Source organism: Calonectris borealis, chromosome 23 (genome assembly GCF_964195595.1).
Source record: "Calonectris borealis chromosome 23, bCalBor7.hap1.2, whole genome shotgun sequence".
Lineage (NCBI taxonomy): Eukaryota > Metazoa > Chordata > Aves > Procellariiformes > Procellariidae > Calonectris > Calonectris borealis.
In genome coordinates this window covers 6,298,494-6,314,929 of record NC_134334.1, presented here as the reverse complement: position 1 = coordinate 6,314,929, position 16,436 = coordinate 6,298,494, and the positions used below count along the sequence as shown (strand labels likewise).

General features: G+C 46.0%; 1 protein-coding gene across 2 annotated transcripts in view; it reads right to left on the bottom strand.

The window, feature by feature from the left end:
* C23H1orf167 (chromosome 23 C1orf167 homolog) overlaps positions 1–16,436 on the bottom strand; it is a 19,729-nt gene extending 3,293 nt beyond the window's left edge. The window contains exons 1-19 of one of the 2 annotated variants that reach the window (XM_075172504.1): positions 12,703–16,436; positions 12,101–12,144; positions 11,295–11,514; positions 10,937–11,112; positions 10,361–10,458; positions 9,814–10,000; positions 9,185–9,366; positions 8,667–8,853; positions 8,269–8,491; positions 7,494–7,675; positions 7,232–7,328; positions 6,683–6,825; positions 5,962–6,170; positions 5,027–5,171; positions 2,555–2,822; positions 1,872–1,980; positions 1,387–1,618; positions 1,143–1,278; positions 272–382 (exon numbers count right to left, since the gene is read on the bottom strand). In XM_075172504.1, coding sequence (XP_075028605.1) covers positions 272–382; positions 1,143–1,278; positions 1,387–1,618; positions 1,872–1,980; positions 2,555–2,822; positions 5,027–5,171; positions 5,962–6,170; positions 6,683–6,825; positions 7,232–7,328; positions 7,494–7,675; positions 8,269–8,491; positions 8,667–8,853; positions 9,185–9,366; positions 9,814–10,000; positions 10,361–10,458; positions 10,937–11,112; positions 11,295–11,514; positions 12,101–12,144; positions 12,703–14,598 — 4,845 coding nt within the window. In that variant the 5' untranslated portion in view covers positions 14,599–16,436. Of the gene's footprint in view, positions 1–271; positions 383–1,142; positions 1,303–1,386; positions 1,619–1,871; positions 1,981–2,554; positions 2,823–5,026; positions 5,172–5,961; positions 6,171–6,682; positions 6,826–7,231; positions 7,329–7,493; positions 7,676–8,268; positions 8,492–8,666; positions 8,854–9,184; positions 9,367–9,813; positions 10,001–10,360; positions 10,459–10,936; positions 11,113–11,294; positions 11,515–12,100; positions 12,145–12,702 lie in introns of both variants that reach the window. The other variant, XM_075172503.1, reaches the window with a different exon arrangement.

Genomic DNA, 16,436 nt, shown 5'->3' with positions numbered 1-16,436 from the left:
AGGGGATTAGTGGATTAACATCTCTGATAACGCTGGGGAAGGGGGCACACGTCAGGGAAATTGACTGCTGACACAAAGCTTTGAAAAACACCCAAAGATGAACCCATATAAAGCTGGAAGCTATTTCCCTTTGTTATGGGCAAGTCCCATTCCCTTCTCCCTAAGCAAGTGCTTTGCGCAGGGAGAGAGATACAGGAAGCACCAGTTGTCCCTTTGGGGTGCTTTTTGGTCCACTGAGGTCCAAAGAATTAAAGCAGTCATAAATGCTTACCTGAGCTAGTAGGCTCCTGGCTTCCTCCTCCAAAAAATTCTGCACAACACAGCTTTGCAAATGTCGTCGTCTCCACACCCTCCAGGCCTTTTCCATCAGCCGCTGCTGGTCCTGCCAGGAAAAGAGGCAGTGCACAGATTAGCTGGGCTCTGGCAGGCAAACTACCTCACTTCCCTCTAGTCCACCTTGCTTCCAGTTGCTTTCCCGGGTCTCTCTTGAATGACTTTGCATTGGTAACGAACAAAGCTAAGTACTAACAAAACTCCTGCTGAACTACTGTCTCCTGCAAATATTGTGGCTAATTAAGTCACAGTACCCTAGGGAAAGGGTGCCCCATCAGTGCTCCAGCACAGCTCCTCAGTGACAATGGATGCGCTTGCTATACATGCGTCCTCTGGGCAGGTCAGAGCACATCTCACACAGCTAATGCCCAGGACGCCAGACAGAACATGGGTTTGTTCCATAGATGGCTAGGGAGAGAGCAGAAGGGGAGGCCAAATGACAGCCCTTGGTAGGCCGTGGACACCAGAGGGATGCATCAGGAACACAGACAAGGACAGAGTGTAATACTTGCTGTGAACTTTTTGCACAGGGTACAGACAATCTATTCAAATCGCCCTGCCTCAGCTTCCTATCTGTAAGATGGGACAAAGCACAACTAAATATATGGATATGCCAGTCTGCCATGCTGGCATTTCAAAGAGAAAGATGGAAAAAGTAGCCACAGCAGCAAACCAGGATTTCTGGTGCACTCTGGTACTTGTTAAATCCCCGGGTCTCATCTCCCAGGATGTATGTGGGGCTGCAAGCAGAGCAGGCTTGCCCAGTAACACCCACGACTGCCACCCTGGTAGTAGTACCAGACACTCACCAACACCTGAGCCAGTATCACCACCCTGCTGGCTTCTTTCCACTGATGCCATCCCCTTGCCAGACAGCGCAGTCTCCTGTCACGCTGGCAGTGGCGAAGTATCACCCTGTGATGCCACCACCTCAGATACTTCCTCCTATAGGCAAGGGGGGAATATAAACTTTATCAGCCCAGCAGCCCTACAAGGGAGTCCTTCCCTGATGGCAGCAACAAGAGGAAGCCCAGAGCCCTCCACCCCACTTACCCAAGCCACTTCTCATTCCACTCCTCTGAGTCCACCTCTGCTTTGTTCTCCTGGATCCTTGCGTGTGCAGGAGAGGGTCCTACCAGACCAGGTCTCTCTACCAGGTGAGGGAGCAGCAGCTTTTCAGCCCTGTTTTGATTTCTGTAGATCACCAGCCAGCGGCGAATGGCACTGGGAAAAAGTCCAAGAGGGGCAGCTGGTGCTGAACCCTTTTCTCTGCCTCTTCTGCTTTCTAGGAAAGAAAAGAGGAATCACACAGGAGCTAATCTTGGAGCTAGAGAGGGAGAGATCAGAGCTGCCATGAGCTCTTAGTCCTTTGGCTCCTGAACACAGAAGCAACCCACAGTCAGAGTTTGACTGCCACGAGCACCTACTCCACAGCGGAATCCCAGTCATCTGGCTGGCAAACACTACTCCCCTTCCCTCCTCACTCACACTCCCCACATGGCCCCATGAAAGGAAGAAAGGAGGGGGCATCGTCTTACTCAGGGACCAAGACAGAGACATCTTCCTGCTCTTCCTAGCACCTATCAGGGTACTGCACTGCCGTAAGCACTGGGAAAAGGCAGCTGCTTTTGTCCAGTAGTTGCAGGCCTGCAAACAGAAATAACACAGCTGCAGCCAAGACTAAACACAATGTGCACAGACAGCACACACACGAACTAGCCTTAGAGATACATTTATGTTCATATCCCTGCAGGTAGTTTAATATGCTAGACCCCAGGCTGGAAGCTGCACAGATGAGATCCCAGCAGGACTGGCTCAGCCCTTCCAAATCAATCAACCTCTTTGTGGTTTGCTAGCTGTGAGTCTTTTGAAAAAAGTTGCAACTCTGACAGCTCGCTCTGCTCTGCAGGGACAGTGATTATCCCATCTCATCTTTGAGCAGAAAGGAAGGATTGCTCTCGTCTCTCTGGTTAAAATGTCCCCATTCCTTATTGCTGTGCTCCAGATGGTTGCTGCAATCAGTGCCAGCTAACGGTGATGAAGCTGCGTGCACAGTCAGTAAAGAATTTCAAGGCAGGGGCTAGGCAGTCACTACAAGTCAAACCAGGTTTTTATACAAGCCTGTCGCTGTATCTCAGTGCCTAGTGACCCAACTGGGGTCTTCACCTGAGAACAGGCAGTTAAGAATAACTGTCTCATAGGGACCTTCATCTTCTCTTACCTGTTTTACGGTTGCCACAGATCCTAGGCGCAGGGCTTGCTGTCCTCTTGAGGCCAATCGCCAGCGGTGACAGGCTTTACCCTGAGAGGGTCCCTGCCACTTGTGATTTCTCTCTCCCAGCACCCGCTGTTCAGCTCTCAAGAATTTCACCCTCCACTCAGTAAAGCTCATAAGTAGGAGATGGTGCTCTCTGACCCTTTTAAAGCAAGAGAGGGCTTCGTACTGCCTCAGCCTACAAGCAGTGACCTGGGCCCAGGTAACTAAGCACCTGAAAAACAATACAAGACCAGAAAAGTGGCAGATGCCTAAAGTCACATTTCCATGTCAGCACCGAACAGGCTATAGACCAAATTCCACCTTCTCACCCCACCCTGCAGTGTCACATATAAGTGGTCAAAGCAAGCGAAAGAGTATTCAACAAGAAAAAAAGGCTGTTCCTATTATTCCTTCTGCAGTCAACATTTATAGGTCTTTCTCCGTGTTACTTATTTTTCCAGTGCCTTGTATTTGGGAGGTGTAAGTTCAGACTCCTCACTATAGTTTCTTTCTGCTAAAAACTTGCCCTCATTTTACTTCAGATTCCCAGCACGTTACCTCTCAACTTCTCAAAGCCCAGGAGTATATTTGTTTCCTTCTGGTCATTTTAGCACTTCTTCCTCTTCAAAGGCCTCTACAAACTGAATGCAATGTTATACTATGTTTTTCCTCTGCCTACAAAACAAATGCTTTTCCTAGGCTGCCCTGCCACTACACATAGTGGATCCCTCAAAAGAAAGGAAGGAATTAAATTAGTCAGTCTCCAATCTTTCTCTGTGCCAGCAGCTGACCTTTAGGATGATGCCTGAGGAAGGCTTTTTCCTTATGGGATGAGAATAAAACTGCTAAAATCTCCTTCAGCATGGAACCAGCAGACTCCTTAAGTCTGCTTGCTGCAGAACCAGGCTGGATTTAAGACAGCACCTTGTCAAAATTCAGATTTTAATTTTTTTCTCGACTGTCACAAACTAAGGGCCTGCGTATATGGGATGTAAAACTAGAATAATACAGCATCTTTATGGAGACAATTTTATTAAAAAAAAATCACCGTTTACAGGAGTTAACAGCACTGTAAATCTGCACCCACAATAATCTCTCTATATCTTGCAGGCTGATGCACAGGAGGCCTGTCTTCGTCTGCTGCCCCAGAAGCCAATCTGCTTTTAACTCCTGGCTTATCCTTTTGGTTCCTTGTTCCACTTGGACTTTCATTATGCAAATCACCCCACTGCACCATAGGGCAGAGGTGAAAATATCCTCTGCCTGGCAGGCTTGTCTGAAGATCAAGAGATTCTATTGCAGGTTATCCTAGCATGAAAAATGCCCCCCTCAGAAGAGACAGGGCTCAGCCTGTACCATATCCAGGTGAGAAATTAGAAGCTCTCTCTCATCAAAGGAGAACTCAGAAGGAAGATTAATGGTGGAGACACACTCTACAGGAAGGAGCAACATTAAGGACTTCTCTCAAACACACTTCCCACTGGGGTGCCACCACACAGTTGATTTGCAGAAGAAAATGCAATTGGGTGGGGGGCGAGTGCAGCGCCTAAGCATCACAGCCACTAAGGTTTTACTGGGCTTTTAGTTGCTTCTTCCTCTGCAGATCTTTGTCTCCTCTCAGCCTGAACCTGCAATTCAAAAGGAAATCTGCTAGGGCCAAACCTGCAATTCTCATGCCTTAAATGAATTCTTGGCATAAGTAATCTTATTCATTCTTATCCTCCTGAATTATCTCAAAGAGAACCACCTGAACGATTCCTGGTTCACTGCAGCTGGACACTTTGCTGCATTTCAGACAGACAGTAGCCTCACACAACATAAACCACAAACAAAACAGATTTCAATGAGAAAGCCACTGAACAACAGCTAAGAGAGAAAAGAAGTTGTTAATGATTGGCAGCAGACACCTTGCTCTTCAGATTAAATTCTTGTGTTTTCAGGATCTGCACCGTAACGTAAGACTCAATTTTTCACATTAGTTTAAATTAAAATCAACATGCTGTGTCCCAAATCTAAAAGATTCAGGTTTGTAAACATCAGATCTCTGTAAGACTTCTGCCCAGTATTCCTTTCAGCAAATAATGAATAATTCGAGTGGAAACGAGGCTTTCACTTTTTTAAACTACACAAATTTGTTTGCATCTCCCTTGCTTAGTTTACAAATACCATGCTGCATAACTAAGACTGAACAGAAGTTCTGGAAAGAAAAGAAGTTCTGAACGAGAAGAACAAGATGGGGAGTGTGAGGCTATGGGTAACAGACCCCTTAATGTAGGAGCATCCCCAGGGGAGCACTCCTACAGAACTTCCATTTACATACAAGTTAGCTGTACTTTCAAACCCAAGCTTTGGTCTGAATACATTGGATTCTCTACTACGTAAATTGCTCTTCACTCAAAGCTTCCCTTGGAAATGCTTTGAGGGCAGGAAACAAACCTGTGCAGGAGAAGACGTTCCCAGAATAAAGCAGCGTATTTCTGCTTCCTTGTTTGGCAATACCATGTCCGCAGGACCAACCTCTTCTTCTCCTGGCAGCTGTGCTGAGCCCATTGCTGCTGCAGCTCTCTCACAGCACGATTCCCTGTGAGGGAACACAAGAGCTTGCTGAGCTGAGCCCAAGGATTTTTTTTGCACCACAGAGTCCAGAAAAGAGCAGAGAATACATCTGCTGCAAATACCAAACGGGACCAGCCTTCCTAAGATTTCCTGTCCTCTCTTTAGCAGCTGAAGAGACTTTTCAGTTCACCTCCTAGTTTTTTGTCTGCAAGGCAGTCAGACCTTCTTTTTTTTTTCCTGCCCTTCCCCAAGCAAGGGATCACAGATCACTTCCACTCTCATCTGCAAGGCAGTTTTCCATCAAAAATCGGGAGTGTTCCTTCCTTGGCACAGTGTAAGTAGTTAGCACTTAAAGCACTTGGAACCCCTTGAGGGACAGGATCAGGACTGTTAAGCATCCCCAAAAGACACACCCTGCTCCCACTGAAGCAAAGCCTGACTGTTGGGTCTGATGAGACATGTTCAAGCTGGGAATGCTGCATCTGAACTCCATTTAACTCCCCAGCTGCTAAAATGCACTGCTTGAACACTCCTTCGGTAGTGCAGGTAAAGTGAGATCCACCCTTTTTCCAATCAGCTGCCAAAGGAGCATCTCCCCTAGCATAAAGCACTACAAAACAGCAGGGCACGTGTCCTGCTTGTAACCACAAGAAGGCAGTGACACAGACGCTTACTGACCCCTGGACTAGTATGTGCCACTCCAGAGGAGCAGTGCACAGAGTTACAACCAGAAGCGGGACTTTCTCCATCCCAACCATTCCCACAGCATCCCTCTCCTACAGACACAAGTGCTGCTGTAGGATGTGGTAACTCACTTTGCCAGCAGGAATGCCAGCGCCGCAGAGCATCAGCAGTCATCTGGTGAATGTGACACCTGAATCTCTGGTCAGCTTCCATTTTCTGGGCCAGTCTCTTCTTCCACAGGCTGAAAGCCATCTGGCAGCAATGAATTTGATGTTTTAGTGCTGCTGCTGCTTTTCGGTTCTTATTTTCCACAACGCAGTGGCGCCAGCTGAGAAAGGCTCTGAGAAAGACAAAGGTCTTTGGACCAACGTAGGAGCAACTCACACAGATTCACACCCTTGTAACTGAAACCTTAACAATAAACATACACGTGAGGGAGTTCAGGAAATACATCTGATCTGTTAACATCCTTTCCCCATTAACTGTCAGGGGAAATGATGGACAGCCCAAGTTGTTGGGAGTAAGGTGTTCTGTCCTGGCTGTGCCAAGCCTGTTGTTCTCTTCAACTTCCCATTGAGTAGAGAGCAAGGCCAGTTCAGTGGACAGGAAGTTACAAGGGCTTATTATCAGCAGTGCTGGGCTTGCTCTAATTTGTGAGGCATCCCATCAAACCAGAAATTATTGTGTTCAGATAAAATAATTTTGAAGCAGGAAAAAAAAAACAAAATAATGGGCTGCAAAACTCCTACTAGAGACAGAAAAAGATAGCTAGAAGAAGAATTTTTTTTAAAAGCAAGTGTAGAGCTTCAAAACAGACAGCTTTAGGAAACTTCTGGAAAGCACAATACCTACCGAGACAGCTGAATGAGCCTGCAGTACTGCTGGGCCTTTACAAGTTGCTGAGTCCGAGCTGACCAGACAATGAAGTACCTCTGCAGGCAGCATTTCTCTGCTTGGTGCCAGCAACTCTTCACCTCCTTGTCAGAACTGCAGTCCTGTAATCCAGAAAAGCAAAAAAGGGCCTTGAACTGCTGCTGTAACACAGTCACTCCATGCAGCTCAGCGCTTTCTCCTTGCTGCTGTGACTTCTATGATTGCCTAATCCCCTGTTGCTAACCCACACACACCACATGAACACCCAGACATGAGGGTCTAACACATCCCTTTTACATCCTTGACACATGGCCGATTTCCAACTCAGCTGGCAAATGGCAGGGAAGAGTTACCCTGAGAAATGCCTCAATCTCCCAAACCTTCTGTCTGAGAGAGAAGAGAGAAGAACAAAGAACAGCAGTGAGACCTTCCATATGCTGATACTGAAACCCAAAGGCTCTTCGCTAAATTGGGCTATGCAGAAAACACTTGTACATTTACATGCATTGCACTGCTTTTCAGCCTTACCTCTTCCCACATAGAGTAACTGGTGAGAGGCTGGATGTTCTTGTCTGGACTCTGCAGTGCCAAACACTGTAACTGACCTCTCACAAACCAATTTCTTCTGCAAGACAAAAGCGTCAGGGGAAAAGAGAAAGAAAGAAGAGGATAAAGTATCCAGAAAGATGCTGTGAGATGACATGAGGAAATAGCCAGAAGGAAGGATTTCAGCCAGACCAAACAAGGGGCCAGTGCTACCAGCATCCCAAGGAACCAGTCTGCAACTCACCCAGATCCAGTACTCAGTGGAGGAAAGGAGGCCTGCAAGGACAGCTCCCCACCCAGCTCAGCTGGCAGCTCTGCGCATTGGTGCAGTTGCAGGAAAGAACTATAATACGGCATGGGAGTGACATCCTCAGAAGTCATAACGGAGGAGAAGCTCTGCTGGCTGCTGTCACTAAAACTGTATTCCTGCAGGTACGGAGGGAAGAACATGCTGTGAGGTAAGTGTCCTCACAAGGGAATCACTTAGCTAACAGTTCTGACCATGCCATTTACTCCTCTTTTTGGCAAGGATTCAGGGAAATCCAGGATGCATCCAAAGGAACTGCAGGCTAGCAAGCACAGCTCTGGAGTGCAAACATATAAGTGACGGGAAAGTTATTTCTATACTAGTTATTTCTATACTGAATAGTTATACAGTTATTTCTATATTGAGAAAAGGGCAAATGGGCATATGCACTTTCTCAGTGATGAGGCTCTTTGTACCTCATCCCTTCCACCTCACAGCCACAAACAGGAGCAAGTGCACAAGAGAACCTCATTAGCTCAGCACCTCCCCATATCACTAAATGATGAACCAGGAAGGGCACAGAGAGAAGCGACTTTACAGTGATTTCTGATTACATTTAAACTCCAGGACCCTACAGGCTCAGTGCACTTCATGCCTAAATACTAAGCACAGTTTGCTGATGACAGTATCATGTTAAAGCAGAAATTTTCCCCTGAAAAATCCCAGCAATTTAATACCTCAGGGCAGTCTGGGTGAATCAAGACCTCCTCACCTTTTCCAAAGAGCTTTGAGAGGCCAGAGTAGCTGGAGCACTGCTGTCAAAGCCAGAAGATGTTGAGAGGTCCTCAGAAAACTGCATGGCAAGAGGTTCTTCATAGACAGTCCTGTGCGAGTGCTTAGAACTTTGTTCAATTGTCTTCAGCATGAGACACTTTTGGTGCCATAATTTCAGAGCTTTTCTGAGTCTACACTGCTCCAAAGCCTGAGAGAAAGAACTGAGACAGAATATATTGAGACAGCAAAGTGACTGAAAAGGGATACCAGAGGGGGACACTGGTACAGATATGATGGATGATAGATGGTAAAAGGGGTTCTTCCAGAAAGACCAGAAAGGCAAGTGGACACTACTAATGAGGGCAGGGCTCCAGGAACTGGCTCTTCTTTACTCACTCAGCTCTGTGATGCTCGCACAGCCTTGCTTTCCACAGCACATATACTCTCTGGAGCTTCACCTTTTGGCAGAAGTCATCAAGACAGTAGCCTGTTTTCTCAGGAAACCGTCTCTCTGCAGTCCACAATGGTTGATCTTCATGCCTTTTTGTCGCAGTCTTGTCAGCTACGGAGCTTATAACTGGTCCTTAACCAGTTACAGAGAGTGACAAGAGACAATGTTTGTCAGAAGGCATTCTTAAGAAACTCAGCCCAGCCCAGCTCTCACACTGCTTCTTTTCAGCAAGGTTTAAGACTTTCTCCTAGGTTTATGAAGCAGAGCAACAAATCTCCCTGTAACTTCACAGACACGTCCAGAATAACTAGTCCTCTGCCCGCTCTGGTTTGTTCATACCGTGTATCATCTGAGCCTCTCTGTTATCAGGCTGTTTTCAGCTGTTTTTCTCCATATAAGAAGAGGAGGAAGGAGCCTAAGCACCTCCAAATCTTAGATTCTGCACAGGCCCCAAGCTGCTCACCATAATGCTGCCTCCATCGTAGGAGGAAGAAGTTCACCATTGCCTGCTTATCGCCTTCTCTGACCTGCAGCATCTGAACCCACTGCTGGAAGTATTTCCTCAGTGATACTGCTCTGAGACGGGACAGGTTGCACCTGTAAAGCACCTTCTGCTCAACAGTCTCCTTCCATGCACTGAAGCACCTGAGAAAACAAAGGAAAATAAAACCACATAGAAAACCATGTGAACAGTGTACAAGCTTGTGTCTCCTCCTGAGACTGGGCTTAGTTCAGGAAAGACAGACAGAAGCTGTCGTCTTCTGAGCTTCTATTCGTTTATTTCATTAAAAAGTCACTGTCCTGCTTAGAGCACAGCAGCACGGCGGGTGCTTTCAGGTTTGGTCTTTCAGGACACCAAAGGTCAGGACCGAAAAGCTTTGGCAGTGCACAGGAGGCAAGTCATAACATCTCTGGCCACAGTAGTTCCTTTTCATGTTTCTATCTCTACTTTCATCTTTATTAACTCGTAAAACAAAAGAATAGATGGCTTTAAGATGAAACAACACATCACTGCCTGGGTTGGCTCTGTCATTCCTTGGACTTTCACAGTGAACAGACTTTTCACATGAAAAATAGACCTCATCAACTTACCGAGAGACCAAGTTTCTTTGGATCCGAGTTGTCAGTGCTAAAATCTGTTCCCTTTCCAAGCATCGGGAACGCCACACCCAGAAAATGTTTCGTAGCTGCTTCTTCTTCAGCAGAGCACGGGCTTCCAAAAGTTTGGCTTCCTCTTTGCTCAGCAGCTCCTTCTGCAGGCGCCACAGTCTGAAAGCTGCTGTGTTGCAGGGCAGGAAGAGATTGACAGGAAGAAAAGTAACTTAGAAGAACTTCAAACAACTTAGTTTCACCCAACAAACATCCCCTGGCTGAATTCCAGCTGTCTGAGAAAGGGCACTTAAGGGAGGCAGCTCACAGTGCTGGAGCATCTGCTGCACCTGAATTAATACAAGGAACAAGGCAAAAGATGTATGACATGGTGAGTGGGCCACCCTCCACCATCACAGACACTGGCCCAGCTATTTGCAGGTTCAGGTTCTGAAAGAGTCTGGTCAAAGCAACAACTAGACACAAACCAAGAAAGATGGTGGACAGTGTTTACCTCCAAGCTGTGCAAAGCTACGGAATGCGTGCTTACCAGCTAGCTGTCTCATATCTCTGATTGCTTGAGCTCTCCAGCAGAACTCATCTCCCCTCTGCCTACGATGAAGCTGCGTCCACAGTCCTCTCTCCACCCTGAAAGAGTCACAAGCATGTTTTAGCATCCATTTGTCAAGAGAGGCACTCAGAAAGCAGAACCCAGAACCCTAGGTAGCTCTCTCTTTTTGTCTGGACTTGTTCTTCTGCCTTCAGAATCAGAACGCACAACAAAAGGTTTTTCTTTTGACACCTCTACTGTCCTGCTAGAGACTGTAGTATTGCCTCGCTCCAATCTCATTTACACCTGTATCACGTACGCAGGAGATAGCTGAACTCAAGAAATAGTACAGGAGTATTTCTGTCAGACACTCAGACTGAAAACACTAGTGCAAAGAAGCTCTGGAATAGGATTGTTTAGTTCTTAAAACTAAGTTACTAATTCTTGCAGTGCTTATCTGCAGCAATACATCCAAAGTCCTGGAAACAATTTTCCCACCATTTGAGAAAAACTCCTCCCTGTGTTTTTAAACCTCCACTTGTCCAAGACAACAGAAAGAGAATGCTCTCAGCTTACCTACAAGTCTCCTCAGCTTCCTTTGAGTAGCCTACTGTAAGCTGGTGCTGAGCTGAGGTTGTCATAGTTGCTAATCTTCCTACTCCAAAAAAACCCACCGATGAACTTTGGGTATAAGAATATGGCTCAGGCTGCCGAGCTTGCTTCTTGCTCCGTTTTGCCACAGCTTCCTTCCACTGAATGAGAAACCACATGATTAGAACAAACTGCAGGAAGAGTATCAGTATCAGGGTCCACATCACTGAATTTCACACAGGGTACCCCTTCCTCCTCCCTATGCAAATAGCATTTCTGCCTTCTCTGACTGCACAACAGAAGACTCATGGCACCACTTCTACTGTCCCTAGCCCATCCTCACCCTGCGGAAGCTGGCAGCTCGCAGAGCCGAGGCATGTCTCTGCTGGGCTACCTCCAGCCGCATCCTCCTCTGGTGCACAGCCCACTGCAAAGCACCAAGGCCCTTCCGAAGCAGTTGCTGTCTGTAATGCTGCCTGGCTGCAGCCGCTTTCCAGAGGACGTGTCCCCTCCAGGCTTGGAAACACCTAGTTAGCATTTGTCTGTCACACAAGGGCTGGAAACTTAAAGAGAAAAAACAAAAGTGAGCTCCAGTTAACAGAAGGGAAAGTTAAACACAGCCAGGAGGTGGCAATCAGAGTTCAGCCATCAAGCTGAAAAGAGGTATTTCAAATAATTCTCCCTAAAGAGTGAAAAACCTGCAGCCTCACACCAAATTAAGGTATCACTGTTACTAAATTGGTAGCAATCTCACACACATCTTATCCACAGGTCACAAATTTGAATCCCATTTCATGGATAAGCCCAGTTCTTGATCTTCGCTAACTATGCAGTGAGCATGTCGGAATTTGCTGCACTGAAAAGCAGCATACATGGTACCAATGCTTTTTCACTGCTAGCAACAACCAAGGTTGAATTTAGAAGCTAGAATCTGAAAGATACAGAAATTATTTTTTAGAGCATGCTCCATTCTAGATGGCAACCCTTTGAAAAGAAATGGATGCAGTCCCTGAGCCAATCATGGCAGAATAATGTAGGTTAAGCCTTAAAACCAAACGTTCCCAGGAACATGGCTCCTTAGCCACTTTCCAGCAGTTTTCCTCCCCTGTTAACTACCAGCACACTCACACATAAACAGAGCCTTTTTACCTTTGCTCATTCACCTTCAACAACCAGAAGCTTTTCTCCAAGAGCTGCAAACAGACAAAAGACAGTAACTCATATGATTATTGACACTACTCTACTCTGTTGAAGAATTTGTCTATGCCCAGCATGGCAAGTCATTTTGGATGCAGACCAGAACAGTGCTGCCTCAGGGTAGTGTATTATGTCAGATGCCTTTGACACTGCCCCCACCATTGCTCTGTGAATACTCTTACTCACTTCAGACACGGAAAAGCACAATAAAACTGAAATCTCAGGGCCCTGCAACTATGCACAGAGAAAAAAATCAGTTTAATGCTTTCCCTCTACATGTAGATCCAGAGAATATAAACAGGTGTTTACATTCCCAAGAACAACCAAGTTAACAAGCTGGTCTTTAGGAAGAAGCATGTGAGACAGAAAGATGCGTATGTTGGGATGGAACAGGACCATAAGAGAGGAGATTCTGGCCATTCAGTGCCAGAAAAAACTATAGGACAAGCATCCTCATCACTATTGTACCTCAACTTTGCACCTCTAGCAAGAAGCAGAAACAAGCACAAGCAGTATCTGTGAACAAGGATGCTACACAGTGAGCACACCCTCACCTCTCTGGACAGAGTTTCCTGTGGCTGGCTCCCTTCTTCACAGCACTGTGGTTCTTTGGCACTCCTCTCCATAGAAGGTTCTTCAGACTGGTCGAGATTGGCATCAGCTTCCCAATTCCTCCAGCTGCTTTGGTGAGAGTATTTGTTTCTCCTTCCTTTTCTGCTCACGTTCATACAATCCATGTCAGAATATTCACCAAAGCCTTCTTTAACCTGAATACCAAAAGGGCTGGACTGGCTGCTGCCCACCTCAGCCATTCCTTTGGCTGCTCTTGATCTAGAGTCACATACCTGTTCTGACTCTTTGCTGGACCTAACATGAGGTTCAGAGTTGTTGACTTCTACGGATTTAATACTAAGATGCTGGACTGGTCTAAACTCTTTATCTCCAGGAGGAGAAGTGACTCTCACGCACACTTCCCTTGGAGTCCCATACATGGCTACACCGACGTTCATCTGACACCCCCCCAAATCTGTCTCCAGTGACACCTGCAGACCCTCTGGATACAGACTGGCTGGAAGGTCTTTCTTCCAAGATACAGCACACAGGGATGCCCCATTAGATGTCTCTTCTCCTTTAAGAACCTTTTCAGGGGAATGACTTTTTGTGTGAACAGAAAGACTACCAATTTCCAGAGTTGGCTTTGCCTGTGACTGGCACCTGAAATAAGGGGAGCAATTGTAGGAGGAATCTGCTTCTGTATCCAACAGCCCGCCAGAGCCCACCCCAGAATCGAGGGCTTCTGGCTGGATGTCACCTGAAATTTTGGTTCTCCATGTCTTTGAATCAATGTATCCACATCTGTGAGAGACAGAGAGAGGTTCTGCACAACTGAAGTCCCTTGTCGCTGCACTAAGGCTCCAGTCTTTAGCAAATGGGACACCCCATTTCAATCTAGCCTGAGCAGCACTGGTCTTTACTCCAGCTAGCTGTTCTCCTGTGCTCAGGATACTGGGAGCTGAATCACCAGGAGCAAAGCATAAACTGCCACTGACTAGAGAAGACCTGGGCTCCAGAGGAAGGGATCCCCATATCCCCATCAAAGCACTTTCTTGCTTAAGCCTCTGGAGTGAACAGTACAAGCTAGCAGAAATCTGTGAGGATTGCAAAAGAGACTGAAGGGACTCCAAACTAGATGGATCGAGATCCCCCAAAGTCAGGGCCGAACTACGACAAGCGTTCACACTTTCACTTGACCTCCTTGAAGAGGGACACACTGCTAATTTGTGCCTAAGAGGGGAATCTACAGTACGAGATGACAAACGTGCATCGACCAGCGAAGGGTTCACAGGATCCATACAAGAAGCAGCAGGAGGCTGATGCTGTTGTTTTTCCACTGGATAGTCACTAGTCTTGTTCCTACTTTCTAAACAGCGATGGCGAGCAGTATGTATGGAGCAGCTACCAGCTGCCTTTGCTTCCTGACAGTGCTGTTGAGGAAAGTCAATACTCTCATTCCTTCTCCCTTCTAAACTATAAGCTTCAAGGCGTGAGTGCCTCTGAGGGAGATTCACAGCAGGGAGCACTGACAAAGCAAGATGGGGAATCCTATGAGCCACACACTTAGAGCTGTGCTGCTGCTGCTGCAGCCTAGAGCAGAGATTATTCTGCCGCAGGAAGCAGGAACTGGAAAACTGACTGGTGGTGTCCCGGAATGGCTGAGGAGGGCAGGAGAGATTAGTCTGTCTCAGACTGGGATCTCTCTTCCCGGCTGACAGAGGTGCAGTACGCAGCTGGTCTCGTTCTGCTCTCTGGCTGGGAGTTACACTGAATGCCGCAGCCTCAAGCCAGTGATGAGAAATCTCTACTCGACTTCTAGTGCCCAAATACAGATCAACATTCACGTTCTTCTTTGCTCTGAAGAAAAATAAGAAGAAATATAAACAAAGGAGCATACATATTTCTCTAGTTTGCCAAAGGCTTTGGGTACTTTCCTTACAAATTTATCTTCAATCCACCAGAGTCAGTTCTGAAAGTATTACAGACACTACTCTCTTCCTGTTTCTCAGCAGACAATCATGTCTGGCAGAGTAGGAATGATTGAAGGGGACAGACTCAGTTCTCAACAGAAAACCTGGAAAACAAAGACTTCCAACACTATGCATGCACCTGCAGCTTCAAAAAGAACTTGTTGCTAGCAAGGATGAATTATCCTCCTGCCAAGACAGGGTAATCTGTAGCTGCTTTTACAGAATGCTTTACAGTTCTACGTGACACCAAACAAGAACAGGTCTAAAAGAAAATGTTTTTACAGAAGTCAGAGCAACGCGGTTCCAGCTGGAGTACAATGCTTACCCCTCTTCATTGATTGGGAATCCAGCTCAGATCTCCTCCACACTTGTATTTTCTCCAGGGCTGGTAGGAGAGGTAGCGTCTCGACTTAAGGTACTGTTTAACTGCTTGACAAGTGAAAATTTGTTCATGTATCACGCTACAGCCCTGCAAAGGTTCAAGGCTATGCAGGCCATTTTCTTCTTGTCCACACTAAAGGATGAAACCATATTTACACATCCAGAGAATCTACATTGTCCCCTAACCTGGAAGAGTTACAGCATAGATGGAAGACCTAATTTGCAGTTTAGCCACTAAGTCAGATGGTTATACATATAAGTCTCATGCAGAGCACAGATTCGTAAGTTGCTCCTAACAGGTAAGTGCAATTCGATGGGACTGTGCTTTCATTCCCTCAAATTTTGAAAGCAAGCTGTCAATCACTCTGTCATTCTAATCACCATTCTTTTCCACTCCCCTTTTAAAAAATTAAAATGGTATTGTGAAAAGACACGCACACCTATATCATCTTAAAAAAACCCTAGTCAATCTGAAAAGATTGACACAGCACAGCCTATGAAATCAATGCCCATTGTCTTTTTCAAATACATTCAAATACCAGAAAGCCTCCTGTCAAATTGCACCCTGTTTCCAAACTATGTTTATCTCATTCTCTTCTAAGAAAGCACCTGAGCCTCAGTCATCCCTGCTTGCAAACAGCCCGCTCGTCCTTCTCACATGCAAACTCCTTCAGTAATCACCATAAACTGAGGAGTAAACTCAATTACTAAAGCAACAGGAGATAATCATGCAGTGTTGCAATTATCCTTGGGAACTGCCGTTACTGTCTTTCATACATCACCAAGCATTCCATGAACGGAAAGATCCTGTTATTTTTTCCAGACAAGTAGCAATTGGCAACTACAGAGTGAACAGACAAAGCATGGCTGCCTTCTTTAGGGTGCCTATCGCTGCATGAAGTATAACCACAGAATGCAGCGGACTGGTGTTCTGTAGAAGCACTCCTTATATGCCAGGAATATCCAGCTAACTATTAATGTATCATAAAAGGGTGTTATAAAGGATTTGAATTGTGAAAGGACATGAAACCATCATGTTTATCACTGCTGTTTTTCTCCATGAACACCTGCACTGGACTCCTTTTATGCTCAAGAACCTAGACATAATCAATTTGCTTGATAATTCATGAGACTTTTTTAGTTCTCCATTTCAGTTCTTTCTGCCAGGTACCAGGTTCTCAACACATTGCCACGATTATTTTAGGTGGTGTTCTTCACCTCACTCATTCCTAATTGCAGTCTCATTGAGATCAGGAAGAGATAGCACCCTTTAAAAATCATGTTTGCCTGCCTTCCCAAAATTGCCATTCAGGACTTTTAATGTAACCACTTTTAAGCAGTAGTTAATCTCACTCAAAAGACAAGAAGATTTTGTTGTTCTT